The sequence below is a fragment of the Leucoraja erinacea genome, chromosome 13 (assembly GCF_028641065.1).
Source record: "Leucoraja erinacea ecotype New England chromosome 13, Leri_hhj_1, whole genome shotgun sequence".
In the NCBI taxonomy this organism is placed as follows: domain Eukaryota; kingdom Metazoa; phylum Chordata; class Chondrichthyes; order Rajiformes; family Rajidae; genus Leucoraja; species Leucoraja erinaceus.
Genome location: NC_073389.1, coordinates 3,964,749 through 3,980,097, shown reverse-complemented (window position 1 = coordinate 3,980,097; position 15,349 = coordinate 3,964,749). Strand labels below are relative to the sequence as shown.

Sequence of the window (15,349 nt, the reverse complement as noted above, 5' to 3'; positions counted from 1 at the left end):
CTTTTGCTATGAAAGCCAACATACCATTCGCTTTCTTTACTGCCTGCTGCACCTGCATGCCTACCTTCAATGACTGGTGTACCATGACACCCATGTCTCGCTGCATCTCCCCCTTTCCCAATGGGCCACTATTTAGATAATATTCTGCTTTCCCGTTTTTGCAAGGATGCACGATTGGCACAACATGTTCAAGGTGATGATCGAAGCTGATATTGCTGTGGACATGAGGGAGAAACAGCATGAGGCGTTGTGCCAACTATGCTACTGCCATCCTTCACAACCAGTGGGGAGCTGTTCACCCAACACTGACTCAACTCCAGAACCAACATCGCCCAGCCTCCGTGTTGACAGTAAACAGATCATTAGTGTGAAAGAAAAGAGACAAAGTGCTGGAGTAACTCCGCGGGTCAGGCAGCATCTCTGGAAAACATGGATGGGTGACTTTTCGGATCAGGACCCTTCTTTCTGCAAAACCCCCGACAGAGAGGGGAGGAGTTCTTCAAAGATTTTGGTTTTCATTTTAGCCATCAATTGCTATTTCTGTTTCCTGGAGCAATCACTTGAATACCTTGTGGAGAATGGTACACAAAAATGCTGGAGAAACTCAGCGGGTGCAGCAGCATCTATGGAGCGAAGGAAATAGGCAACGTTTCGTGCCGAAACGTTGCCTATTTCCTTCGCTCCATAGATGCTGCTGCACCCGCTGAGTTTCTCCAGCATTTTTGTGTACCTAAAAACTTTTTATGCCTGGCTGTGACAGCTTTGACAATCCGGAGTCGCCTTCCAGAGGGAAGTGATTCAAAGAGTTTGTGGCCAGGGTGAGAGGGGTCAGAGATGATCTTGCCCGCTCGCTTCCTGGCCCTTGCAGTGTACAGTTCATCAATGGAGGGGAAGGTTGCAGCCAATAACCTTCTCAGCTGATCGAACGATCAGTGCAACCAAAGACACAGTCCTTAGAAGTTCATAGTTGTAGTGTTCAAGGTTGCAGGGAAGAGGCTCTTGAACCTGGAGGTCACAGTTTTCAGATTCTTGTACCTTCTTCCCGATGGTAGCAGTGAGATAGATGAGAGTGTGGCCAGGGTGGTGTGGATCTTTGATGACATTGGCTGCCTTTTTCAGTCAGCGCCTCCTGTAGATCCTTTCGATGGTGGGGTGGTCGGTACCTGTGTTGGACCGGACAGTGTCTATCACCACCGCTGTGCCTACGGTCTCCTCCATTCCTGGGCATTCGAGTTGCAGAACCAGGTTTAATTTCACGTCACAGATGTGCTATTTATCAGTCACAGGGCATAACACTGAAATGAAGTGACTGTTGTTGGATCTGTTACAGAATGTGCGCTGGAAGATGAGACCTATGAGGACGGAGCTGAGACCACAGTGGAGTGTAACCGGTGTGTGTGTGCCTGTGGCAACTGGGTGTGTACTGCCATGACCTGTGAAGGTAAGTTCATATACAGCCCCAACAATATCACTGATACATCCACACAGAGAATTACAAGGAGATTCAGGAGATGGCAGGAATCAATTTAGACAATAGACAATAGGTGCAGGAGTAGGCCATTCGGCCCTTCGAGCCAGCACCGCCATTCAATGTGATCATGGCTGATCATCCCCAATCAGTCCCCCGTTCCTGCCTTCTCCCCATATCCCCTGACTCCGCTATTTTTAAGAGCCCTATCTAGCTCTCTCTTGAAAGCATCCAGAGAACCTGTCTCCAGAACCTGAAGCAGAGAATTCCACAGACTCACCACTCTCTGTGAGAAAAAGTGTTTCCTCGTCTCCGTTCTAAATGGCTTACTCCTTATTCTTAAACTGTGGCCCCTGGTTCTGGACTCCCCCAACATCGGGAACATGTTTCCTGCCTCTAGCATGTCCAAACCTTTAACAATCTTATATGTTTCAATGAGATCTCCTCTCATCCTTCTAAACTCCAAAGTGTACAAGCCCAGCCGCTCCATTCTCTCAGCATATGACAGCGCCGCCATCCGGGAATTAACCTTGTAAACCTACGCTGCACTCCCTCAATAGCAAGAATGTCCTTTCTCAAATTAGGGGACCAAAACTGTACACAATACTCCAGGTGTGGTCTCACTAGGGCTCTGTACAACTGCAGAAGGACCTCTTTGCTCCTATATTCGATTCCTCTGGTTATAAAGGCCAACATGCCATTCGCTTTCTTCACTGCCTGCTGTACCTGCATGCTTACTTCCATAGACTGATGTACAAGGACCCCCAGATCCCGTTGTACAACCCCTTTTCCCAACTTGGTGCCATTTAGATAGTAATCTGCCTTCCTGTTTTTGCTACCAAAGTGGATAACCTCACATTTATCTGCATTAAACTTCATCTGCCATGCATCTGCCCACTCCCCCAACCTGTCCAAGTTATCCTGCATTCTCATAGCATCACAGTTCACCAATTTGCCACCTTTTCTGCTCATATTCCGCTTGGATAGCTTACAACCTAACGGTATGAACGTTAAATTATCCAATTTTGGGTAACTAACCTCCAAACAACCCCTTCCTATTTTCCTCCTTCCTCCCATCTCCCACCTGGACTCAAACCCATTTCTCCCTGTTCTCGTTCCCTTTCATCTATGTTCCTTCCTTATGGGGCCTGTCCCACTGTACGCGCTCATTCAAGAGTTTAAAAAAAAATCAAACTCGTGGTAAGCGCGTAGAATGAATGGGTACGTCGGAGCTCGGGGACGTACCTTAGTGGCTCGTAACGTTAACGGCAGGTATTTGGGAAAGGCGGTAAGCTCGGGAAGACTCGTGAAGATTTTTCAACATGTTGAAAAATGTCCACGAGAGCCCCGAGTGGCCATTACTGTAAATCTCTGAGTTCGAATCAGGACAAACTCGGGAGAGCTCTTGAATGAACAGTGGGACAGGGCCATTAGGCTTCAGAATTAACAACTATTATCCTTATCTCACCTTGCAGGACTTTTCCTGCCTCTCCTCACTTCCAACTTTCCCTCCTCCCCCCCCCCACCCCACAATGAGTGTGAAGAAGTGTTCTGACTTTCAGCGTCACCTATCCCAAGTTCTCCAGTGATGCTGCCTGATCCGCTGAGTCCCTTGTGACTTTGTGTCTTTAGTTGCCATCGTTCTCTCCATGTAAATCTGGAGACAGAGTGCGGACATATCACTGGAGACACAAGGACCTGCACGTACTGGTAACATGAGCAAAAAAACAAATAGCTGGAGGAAGCTGGCGGATCAGGCAGCATCGGTGGGAGGGGATGCACTGACGATTTTGATGGCCGGGAACCTTCTTCGGACCTGAAGACGGCTCGTGACCTGAATCATCGTTTATCCATCCCCTCCCAGAAGCTGCCTGACACGCTACGTTCCTCCAGCTCTTTGTGGTTTGCTCAAGAATATATCAGTGAGCAGGCAAGTTGTGAGAGGGGGACAATTGAGGGCCTGTCCCACTTGGCCATCATTTCCGCCTCATATGTAAAATAGGTCGACACGTCGTGACTGCGCGTGGGTGACGCACGCATTGCGCATGGTGAAGCGTGGAATCGCATGCGATGTCGCAGGGTTTCGTAGTGTAACGAGATCCTCGCACGCCACTGCGTGACATATCGCATCCGCACACTGCCGCATTAGTGTCGCACGCTGTCGTCCCGGCATCTCACATGTATCGCATGGTGACGCACGGTTACGTCACTATCCCACGGCTGCGCTGATGCGTGATTTGCATGCAACGTCGTGCATCACGACGCATCGACCTATTTTACATGAGGCACAAATGAGTGGGACAGGCCCTTTTGTCATTATGGTGGTTTCCATGTTGTGGTGTTAATACAGCAGCTAATTTATTTTGTACAAGTATTGAGGGCTTGAGTAAGAATGCAGTTGGTAATCTCGTTCTCAGTTTAGGCTTGTGCTCACAAAGAAGTAACGATCGCAAAGCCAAGGGCAGAATTAACTTTCACAACAACTCCAGAGAAATAAAACATCTTACAACTTCAAGAGGAATATTAAGCAAGGACTGGAGCTTATCCATTCCCTTCCAACAACAAGGCTTCTCAGGACCTTGATACAGGAACAAAATAAATTACATTCCCCAGCGCTGAGCAGAGTTGAGGACAAAGAACCTTTTAACAGTTTCTGAACTAAAACTTGGAAGGACTGCCGTCGAGTTATTCCCCTATTGTATTGGGCACTCCCGGTGCACAAGAAGTGCCAAGAAGGGATTATTTATGCTACATTCAGACACAAACTAGAAGACAAACTACTTACTGTTGACTGAAAGAATCACATTTAAACCAAAGACCATTAAAATGTGATGTTTAGCTGGAACTGCTTATTGATATCCCCTGCGCTTTGGAAAACATCACGCTGTCTGTCATAAGGCCAGTTTCACCTGTTTGTGAGTTATCTCACATCCTAATTGCACACCCCAGAATTTGTGAACCTCTGCTTAAAACCCAAGAGGTTTAAGAGACTAATTTGGTCCACAGAATGCTTCCATTAGTCTATTTCACATGAGCAAACGTCCATTAATTGTCTATATTAACTCTCAGTTAACATTGGCGTAAAAACATCTAACAAAAGACATCCAACCATCCAGCTGCCGTGTCATGAGCTACTCATGATGTAGTTTCAAGACAGAGAACGGTACAGTATAGGAGCAGGCCCTTTGGCCCACAGTATCTGTGTTGAACATGAAGCCAAGTTAAACTCTCCTCTGCCTGCACGTGATCCATATCCCTCCATTCCCTGCATATTCATGTACCAATCTAAAAGCCTCTCACACGCCACTATTGTATCTGTCCCCACCATCACCTCTAGTAGCACATTCCAGGTACCCACCACTCTGTGTAAAATACCTCACCCCTCTCACCTTAAAGCTGTGCCCTCTAGTGTTTGACATTTCCACCTCCAGGGGAAAAGCTTTCTGATTGTTGACCTTTTTATACCTTTCTTCCTGTAATTTTACATTCCATCCGATCTCCCCTCAGCCTCCAACACTCCGGAGTAAACAATCCATGTCCTTATAGCTAATACACCAGAATCCAGGCTGCATTCCGGTGAATCTCTTCTGCTCCCTCTCCAAAGCCTCCACATCTTTCCTGTAATGGGGCACAATTTCATCAAGAAACTATGATGAGGGCGGCATGGTGGCCCAGCGGTAGAGTTGCTGCCTTACGGCGCCAGAGACCCGGGTTCAATCCTGACTACTGGTGCTGTCTGTATAGAGTTTGTACGTTCTCCCCAAGATAGCATGGGTATTCTCCAGGTGCTTCGGTTTCCTCCCACAAAGTTGTACAAGTTTGTAGCTTATTTAGCTTTGGTTAAAAATTGTCCCCAGTGTGTAGGGTGGTGCTAGTATATGGGGATCGCTGGTTGGCTCGGACCCAGTGGGCCGAAGGGCCTATTTCCACGCTGTATCTCTAAACTAAACTAAATGTGTATTTAATCTCTGCATTGCCGTGTTATTGCACTAATTGGGTGTCTTTCTTATTCTTGCACGAATGCTTCACCTCTGCCCCCATTTCCTTCTCTTGCATCTCAAGTAACCAGTGATTTTCACTTTTGTGTTGAAGGCAACAAGAACATACCTGCAGAGCCAGCATTTGCAAATGCAGATGATGAAATGACTGAAGAGGAATGGACAAAGTATGTTCATGAGCTCAACAAACACCAGGTGAGTGTAATAAGGAGATAGGGCGGTGCGACCAATGTTGCAGCAACCTCTGCAGTCCGTCTGTCTTTCTTTAAATTATTGTCCCGTTGAATGGATAGTTTGTTGTGGTTTTTATATTGTTTTTAGCTGTGTATATGTGGGGGGGTGGGAGAAACTTTTAAATCTCTTCCCTGTACGGGGGACCCGACCTTTTCCCTGTCGGGACACCGTTGTCGTTGGGGCCTAGCACCGTGGAGCGGCCTCAAACCGGAACGACCTGGGGGCTCCAGTCGCGGAGCCTGCGGACTCACCATCGTGGGGCTGCCCGGCTTCGGAGCGTGGAGAGCGGTGGTGGCGCGTGGCTGCGACCCGACTCCGGAGATTCGGAGGCTTCAGCCGCAGGTCCGGTGGACAGTGACATCGGGAGCCCGCGGGTCCCTGGTGGGAGACCGCTTTTCGGAGCTCCCGCAACGGCAACTTCTCCCGCCCGAGTTGTGGGGTTGAAAATGACCCGGAACGGGGCCTTACATCGCCCGGCGCGGCTTTAACGGCCGTGGGACTTGCCATCGCCTGCCGGAAGCTCCAACATTAAGACCCGGTGCGGGGCCTTACATCACCCGGCGCGGCCTTAAAGGCCGTGGGACTTGCCATCGCCTGCCGGGGGCTTTAACATCGGGAGAAGTATGGAACACCGGGGAGAGACAATGACTTTGCCTTCCATCGCAGTGAGGAGGAGATTCACTGTGATGGGTGTTTGTGTAAATTGTGTTAATTGTGTGTCTTGGTTCTTTTCTTGTTGTATGACTGCAGAAACCAAATCTCCTTTGAACTTCATTTGATGTTCAAATGACAATAAATAATTGTGTATATTGTCAGTCTGAGGCATAAGGGCCGGCTCAGTGATGGTGTCCATGTAGCCAGGGAGGAATAGTTTATCCTCAACATATTTCAATCCTGCTTTCAAAGCATGACACTAAAGACAATCTCAGCTCTCCAAACGGCATCACCTGGTGATTCATTCTCGAATGTTTTCTGCTGAGCAAGCAATGAGGTGGCTGCTTCACATGTAGCTGACTTCCAAAATTCACTTCCATCAATTTGAATGGGGCCAGTTTTCAGGAGTCAAATACAAGATGGAACCAGTCCTGTATTGTGCGTTTGAAGTGAGATAATGAGGAGATATTCATGGTGTTTACATCTCCACCAAACTCTACGCTGGCTGTATAATTTAAATAGTGATTCCTTCTTCTTCTTCCATGTCCTTATGCTGTATAGTGGCTCGCCACTGCTGTACACATCGTTGCACTATTGGAGTGTTAAGTGCAAGGTCTGCAATAGTGCATGGATTATCCAGCAATGGGCATTGCAGTAGGTGTTGCATTGTCTGGGTCTGTGTGTCAGTCACAGGTTGTTGTGCCCCATTTGTGTATTGTCACCCTTGACCTGCCGACCCCGGTTGGCAGTCGGTTGAGACATCTCCAGTTCAGCCGGTGTTCATCAGCACCTGCTGCTTGTAAGTGCCCATCTTGATGGAAATAGGGACGGGGGCTAGTCTGTTCTTCCACATCTGCGGAGGCCAGCTGGTGTTGTTTAGGGGAGACGCTGGTTGTATTTGACCTCCATTATGCTCCTGTATGAAGTTTAAAAAACCAGCGTACAATAACCATATCATATAGATCATGTTAGTCGCCCATTCAGCAGTCTAAAGGAGGGTCCCAACCAGGAAATGTCACTTGTCCATGTTCACCAGAGATACTGCCTGACCGCTGAGTTACTCCAACACGTTGGGTCTTTTTTTAAGGGCTGTGCAGGTCAGTTCAAGAAATGACGTAGCTATTCCTACAATGAGTGAAATCCTCCGACCCCGTATCGTGGGTGTAATGTTAGCAACAGGCTATTGTCACCACATTGTACAAGGATTCCTCTGTCCCAGCAGGGTGCCTCGTACAATCTCAAGCTTCATTCACTGGCTAATTCCCATCTATCCATGTTTTCCACAGACCCTTGAGTTACTCCAGCACTTTGTGTCTTTGTTTGTAAACCAGCATCTGCCGTCTGAAGAAGGGTTTCAGCCCGAAACAATACAATATATTTATTGTCATTTGTGCCTCAGTGAGGCTCAAACAAAATTCCGTTTCCACAGCCATACAAACAAAGACAATTTCCTACAGACATACACACAATTTAATTCACACAAACATCCATCACAGTGAACCCACTGTGATGGAAGGCAAAGTCTTTTCTCTTCCCTGTACTCCAATTCTCTCCTGATGTCCAAGCCCCAGGCGGGCAATGATAATTCCCACGGCCATTTTAGGCCGTGCCGGGCGATTTACGGCCCCGCTCCCGGTCTAAAAGTCACAATGTTGGAGCCCCCGGCGGGCGCTGTAATGTCCCACGGCCATGAAGCCGCTCCGGACGATGTACGTCCCCGCTCCGGGTCATTCCAACCCCACGACACGGGCTGGAGAAGTCGTGTTGCGGGAGCTCAGGGAAGCGGTCTCTCCTCCTGGACCCGCGAGCTCCCGATGTCCCAGTCCACCGGACCTGCGGCTGCGTTGCTGGAGCCTCCGAGCCCCAGGAGTCGAGTCGCAGCAGCGAGTCACCACCACTCCCCACACTCCGAGGCCGGCCAGCCCCACGATGGTGAGTCCGCAGCTCCCGAGCCCCCGGTTCATTCAGGCTGGAGGCCGCTCCACGGTGCTAGACCCCAACGACAACGGAGACCCGACAGGGAAAAAGTCGGGTCTCCCGGACAGGGAAGAGATTTTAAACGGTTTCCCCCTCCCGCCCCCCACATATACACATTTAAAACCAGTATTAAAAAACACCAACACTACATTTAACTAGACACAAAATTTAAAAAAGACAGACAGGCTGTAGGGGGCGCTGCAACGGGTGAGTCGTGCCACCAATCAACGGTGAGTCGCCACCGCCAAGGAAACGTCGCCTATTTCCTTCGCTCCACAGATGCTGCCTCGCCCGCGGAGTTTCTCCAGCACTTTTGTCTACCTCTGCAGTTCTCTCTGTGAAATTTACAATGGCTGTTATGTGTTAGATGTGATTATCTAACTGTATCCCCGAAGCAAAGTGCTTGCTTCATGTAAAATGGATTTTTTATTTTTGGTATTTCCGAGCTGGCTGCTCACAATGGCACTTAGCTTATCTCTCCACTTTGTTTTAGGAGACTGCTGAGAAGACCAAGAAGTCAAATGTCAAGGACATCTAAAGATGCAGAGATCAGTGGAGAAACTTCCGTTGATTTTTTTCCCCCAACATGTTTCTCTACATCCAACCAACCAATCTGCTTTGAACTTCAAGAATCACTGCTAAATATATATATATATAAACACACACGCACATTTGAAACAGTATTTTTTTGCATTTTTTGCTGGGGATGGAGGGAGTCCTTGGTATTATTCAAACTGACTTCTTCTAAATGTACTGTAACATTAATATACTGTTGGTTTCAGTTGTAATAGCTATGTAGTCCTGCGATGGAAGATGGGGGGGAATACTCTCACATTTCCCGTCAGCATTTTAATTACCCTCGTCCCTCTGCCTTGCATGAACAAACAGTAGTGGAGACTCCAGATCAGAGTTGTTAAAGCTCTCAGCAAGTCTAAAGGCACGAGTGTGTGATGTTGAATAGAATGATGGTCAAAAATAAATGGGAACACACAAATTGTTCATATATGGTTATCCTTATCTAGGACAGTTCAGGGACATGGAGCTAAAATTGGAGTGGAATTGTTGCTCAGTGCTCTTGGATAACCAAAGGTTTCAATAGACCCAGAATTGTGACGACAGGAAGAAAACATTTGGCGTTGGCAGTAGGAATCATTGCCTGAAAGATGAAACACTTTATAATATGCTTGATAACAATTGCAACATCTGTGTGGTTGTGGTTCAGAACCCTTCCAGTTTCTTCTTGTTTTTATGGTTCTTCAACGTCACGGTGGGAAGGAATTTTTCTTGCCCGACAATTGCGTCACTATCTCAAGCAACTGAAGTGAAGTCGATCTTGTTTTGTCCTTCAAGGAGCTAGTCTGTGCCACAGGGATGAGGAAAACCCAGCCACCGTCAGTTTCTGAGTTCAGTTGCAGATTAAAGAGACTGACCGCCGTGCTCCATCTAGTTCATGTGCAGAGTGGCATCAATCACCCCTCTGCCCATCCCCATGTGGTCTTGTCAATATTTCAAACACTGCCACCATCCCAATGTACCAGCATGGTACAAGTAACAGGCTGGCATTACCAGCAGTTAGTTTGGATATGACACTGGCCATGACTGCAACATGGGACCCCTCTAGTTCTGGTCTTTTACATCTGCCATTATTGTCAGGATTAGAGTTAGTGTCACAGAAGATGTTACTCGGAGTTAGATCTTCCCTACGGTCTGTAAGTCATGCAGAGGAAACATAACTGCACCCACTTTTCCCGCAAGGTTTACAAGTGCTATTGAAATTTCAAAAAGGTGCTACATTCCTTCTTTCATTTTATTTTATATATAATTTTAATATGTGCAGCTTTTTTTATAACCTCTGGACTGTCTTTTATTTTTTATTTAAACTCTTACGTGTTAGAAAGAAACTCTGCGATGTTGAACATAGAAGTTTGCTTACCTGAGGAGAGGCTGGATAGAAATCCTATGGTAGCTGGTGACGGCAGTCTGTTGCGAGGGATATTACAGCTAGATGGAACCGCTTTGTATGAACATGCTTGACACCTGTTGAAGTCCACCCACAGATAAACCTAGAAAAGGAAAATTGTATGTTTGTAAAAGCTGTTCTTTCAAATTCACTTTGGAAGAGAGTACCCCACATTACATTAAACCTTAAACTGATTCGAATAAAAGATTGAATGAATGCAAGTTTTATTATTGGTGGGAAGCAGTGAGATATTTAACATGATAAGAATCAAAGTCATTCCAAATATATTTCATGTCAGAATTGAAGATCTTATTAAGAAAAGGTTATACTTGTCTGTTCCCTGCTCTAGTGTCGAGAGCCTCCCCTCTCCATCCAAAGAGTTAAGTAACGGCGGGCATGTCAACCGTTCAAGATTGTCGTAGAGTAGTTTTGCACACAGAGTGGTGGGCCTATGGAACGAGCTGCAAAAATCACAGTGCCGATAAAACAAATGAGATAGTTCCAAAAATTCTCAGAGTCAAACACCGTGGGGAAAAAACTCTTTCAGTCCAACTTGTCCGTGCCACATCTAAGCTAGTCCCATATTCAGGATTCTCAAGCACAAATGAGGTGTAAGGGGATCAGAATCGATGTCTGCATGCAGGAGCTTTGGAGGTGATCCCAAAGAACCATGCCCCGTAACGAGGAGGATGCTTAAAGTGAGGAAAGTCATCTGGGTTTACAAACTATGGCCAATTGCAATTGCTGGGCGATAATGTCGTCATTGTGTTGGTTTGTTTTTCATCATATCCTCTGGAACGGACTCACTGTGTTAATGAACCTGACTGGATATAAACCAGGCAAACATCTCTTCCCCAAACTTGATCAAAGAAATAAGGATCAGAGCGGTAGGAGAGATATTTATAAGCTGCAGCACCAACATCTGCATTAGAACATTACGAAGTATTAACTTGCCCGTTGTTCCATAGTGTTTCTTATTTTCATTGTTGTTATTGTTGTAGGCTTCGACTTTTACCTTGTCCTGAACTTATTGAAGACACAAGTTAAAATATGTACACCCCTTACCTACCTATCATAATAGGATTTCATTTATTATAGTTTTGTCTGTACTTAAACGCCATTTTTGAATTTAATGTCAATAAATTTTCCAACAAAATTTAAAACTGTCTAACTTCTGTTATTAATTATTAAAGTGACATTTTCTTATGTTTTAAAGTTTACTATTCCCAGACAGCATCCTTGATTGTCATGATATCCCTTCGAGAATGACCCATGGGATAGGTTTATTGTTGTCATGTGTAGCAAGGTACAGTGAAAAGCTTTGTCTTGCCTGCTATCTAATCAGATCAGATAATACCACACGTAAATACATTCAAGTCAAACTCCAGTACAATAGATAGAGCAAAGGGGAAGATACAGAGTGCAGGATATAGTTCTCAGCATTGTAGCTCATCAGTTCCACAGACAAAATCCCATGTCTGCAATGGGGTAGAGGTGAATCAGACAGTACTCAAGCTTATGGAAGGACGGTTCAGAAGCCGGATCACAGAGGGGAAGAAGCTGTTCCTGAGTCTGGTGGTGTGCACATTTTCAAGCTTCAACTGGCATAAGGAAAGATATAAATTAATACTGCTGTAAATATCGCAGGGCACTTGCACTAAATAGTGTTGGAGTATTACTGGAGTAACTCAGCAGGTCAGGCAGCTCTCTGAATGAATACTTTATTGTCACATGACCCACGGTATGCAAAGAGTCACCACATAAAGGGCTCTGACAAAGTGACAAAGCACCGCGCCAAATCCTCCATTGTTTGCTCTTCACCCATTCTCTCTCCCTCCCCACCCCCACACCGGATCCACCTTTGTTCTTTGCCCCCCCCCCCCCCCAAAGGCGGTGCCCCCACGATAGTTGTTCCTTTGTCCCCCGGCAACAGTTCCTCCAGCTCCAACGTGCCCCGTCCTCAACCGCCACCACCGCCCTACATGGCCGTCGACGGTCGCACCAACCTCGACAATCACACTGAACGCCAACCCAGGGACTGGCTGCGGGCTCTGTTGATCCAGGGACCAGCCATGGGCTCTGATGCCCAGGGACCAGCCGTGGGCTCTGTTGATCCAGGGACCAGCCGTGGGCTCTGTTGATCCAGGGACCAGCCGCGGGCTCTGTTGCCCAGGGACCAGCCGTGGGCTCTATTGATCTAGGGACCAGCCGCGCGGGCTCTATTGATCCAGGGACCAGCCACGGGCTCTATTGCCCAGGGACCAGCCACGGGCTCTATTAATCCAGGGGACCGGCCCGCGGGCTCTGTTGATCCAGGGACCAGCCGCGGGCTCTATTGCCCAGGGACCAGCCGCGGGCTCTGTTGATCCAGGGACCAGCCACGGGCTCTGTTGCCCAGGGACCAGCTACGGGCTCTGTTGCCCAGGGACCAGCCACGGGCTCTGTTGATTCAGGGAGCCGCGGGCTCTATTGATCCAGGGACCAGCCACGGGCTCTGTTGATCCAGGGACCAGCCATGGGCTCTATTGATCCAGGGACCAGCCACGGGCTCTATTGATCCAGGGACCAGCCACGGGCTCTGTTGATCCAGGGACCAGCCACGGGCTCTGTTGATCCAGGGACCAGCCGCAGGCTCTGTTGATCCAGGGACAGGCCGTGAGCTCTATTGATCCAGGGACCAGCCGCAGCCTCTGTTGATACATGGACCGGCTGCGGGCTCTGTTGATCCAGGGACCAGCCATGGGCTCTATTGATCCAGGGACCAGCCACGGGCTCTGTTGATCCAGGGACCAGCCACGGGCTCTGTTGATCCAGGGACCGGCTGCGGGCTCTGAGGCTGCGGCCTTGTGGGAGGCGTGACATGGATACGTGATGTTTCATGATTATGGTGGGACGGGGAGAAGAAAGCTGGGGCAGTACAAAGCTTTGCAAGGGATAGGCGGATAGCCCCCCACCAATACCCGCCCATCACTCGCCAGGCTTTGTCCCGCCCCAGCTTTATTCCCCTCATCCCACCATAATCAGTCTGAGGAAGGGTCCTGACCCAAAACTTCACTTATCCATGTTCTTCTGAGATGCTGCCTGACCCACTGAGATACTCCAGCACTTTGTGTCTTTGGTGTAAACTAGCATCTGCAATTCATAGAGTGGTATAGTGTGGAAACAGGCCCTTCGGCCCAACTAGCCTACATCGGCCAACAATGTCCCAGCTACACTAGTTCCACCTGCCTGCGTTTGGTCCATATTCCTCCAAACGTGCCCTATCAATGCACCTGTCTAATTGTTTCTTAAATGATTGGATAGTCTCAGCTCAACAACCTCCTCTGGCAGCTTGTTCGATACACCCACCACCCTTTGTGTGAAAAAGTTACCTCTTGGATTCCTGTCAAATCTTTTCCCCTTTACCTTGAACCTATGTCCTCTGGTCCTCAATTCCCCTACTCTGGGCAAGAGACTCTGTGCATCTACACGATCTATTCCTCTCATGATTTTGTAAACCTCCATAAGATGACCCCCTCATCCTCCTGCGCTCCATGGAATAGAGACCCAGCCTACTCAACCTCTCCCTATTGCTCACACCCTCTAGTCCTGGAAACATCCTCATAAATCTTCTCTGAACCCTTTCAAGCTTGGCAATATCTTTCCTATAACATGGTACCCAGAACTGAACACAATATTCTAAATGCAGTCTCACCAACGTCTTATACAACTGCAACATGACCTCCCAACTTCTATACTCAATATTTAGTGTTTAAGAGGGAACTGCAGATGCTGGAGAATCGAAGGTTACACAAAAAAGCTGGAGAAACTCAGCGGGTGCAGCAGCATCTATGGAGCGAAGGAAATAGGCAACGTTTCGGGCCGAAACCCTTCTTCAGACTGATCGGGGGCGGGGGTGGGTGGGGACAGGAAAGGGAAAAGGAGGAGTAGCCCGAAGGCTGGGGGATGGGAGGAGACAGCAGGGGGGCTGAGGAAGGGGAGGAGACAGCAAGGACTAACAAAATTGGGAGAATTCGATGTTCATGCCCCCGGGGTGCAGACTCCCCAAACGGAATATGAGGTGCTGTTCCTCCAATTTCCGGTGCTGCTCGCTGTGGCCATGGAGGAGACCCAGGACAGAGAGGTCGGAGGCGGAGTGGGAGGGGGAGTTGAAGTGCTGAGCCACCGGGAGGTCAGCTTGGTTATTGCGGACCGAGCGGAGGTGTTCGGCGAAATGACCTAAGCAATCGTTCCAGGTGCGACAGAGGTTTACCTGCATCTCTTCCAACCTCATCTATTGCGTCCGCTGCTCTAGATGTCAGCAGATCTATATCGGTGAGACCAAGCGGAGGTTAGGCGATCGTTTCGCCGAACACCTCCGCTCGGTCCGCAATAACCAAGCTGACCTCCCGGTGGCTCAGCACTTCAACTCCCCCTCCCACTCCGCCTCCGACCTCTCTGTCCTGGGTCTCCTCCATGGCCACAGCGAGCAGCACCGGAAATTGGAGGAACAGCACCTCATATTCCGTTTGGGGAGTCTGCACCCCGGGGGCATGAACATCGAATTCTCCCAATTTTGTTAGTCCTTGCTGTCTCCTCCCCTTCCTCAGCCCCCCTGCTGTCTCCTCCCATCCCCCAGCCTTCGGGCTCCTCCTCCTTTTCCCTTTCTTGTCCCCACCCACCCCCACCCCCGATCAGTCTGAAGAAGGGTTTCGGCCCGAAACGTTGCCTATTTCCTTCGCTCCATAGATGCTGCTGCACCCGCTGAGTTTCTCCAGCTTTTTTGTGTAACCTTCTATACTCAATACTCTGACTGATGAAGGCCAAAGTGCCAAAATGCTTTTAGACCACCTTATCTATCTGCGACTCAACCTTCAAGGAACCATGCACCTTTACTCCTCGATCCCTCTCCTCTACAACACTACCCAGAGGCCTACCTGCCCTTGTTCAACATCCCAAAATGCAACACCTCACGCTTTGCTGTATTAAATTCCATCAGCCATTCCTCCGCCCACCTGGCCAATCGATCCACATCCTGCTGCAATCTTTCACAACCATCTTCACTATCTGCAAAACCAC

The 15,349-nt window shown here is 48.4% G+C and overlaps 1 protein-coding gene across 1 annotated transcript in view; it reads left to right on the top strand.

Annotated features, from left to right (window-relative positions):
- fstl1b (follistatin-like 1b) overlaps nt 1-11,454 on the top strand; it is a 78,061-nt gene extending 66,607 nt beyond the window's left edge. The window contains exons 9-11 of the mRNA XM_055644312.1: nt 1,331-1,441; nt 5,561-5,661; nt 8,825-11,454. Of these exons, the coding sequence (XP_055500287.1) occupies nt 1,331-1,441; nt 5,561-5,661; nt 8,825-8,869 (257 nt within the window). The 3' untranslated portion in view covers nt 8,870-11,454. The remainder of the gene's footprint in view (nt 1-1,330; nt 1,442-5,560; nt 5,662-8,824) is intronic.
- Nucleotides 11,455-15,349: the final 3,895 nt, after the last annotated feature.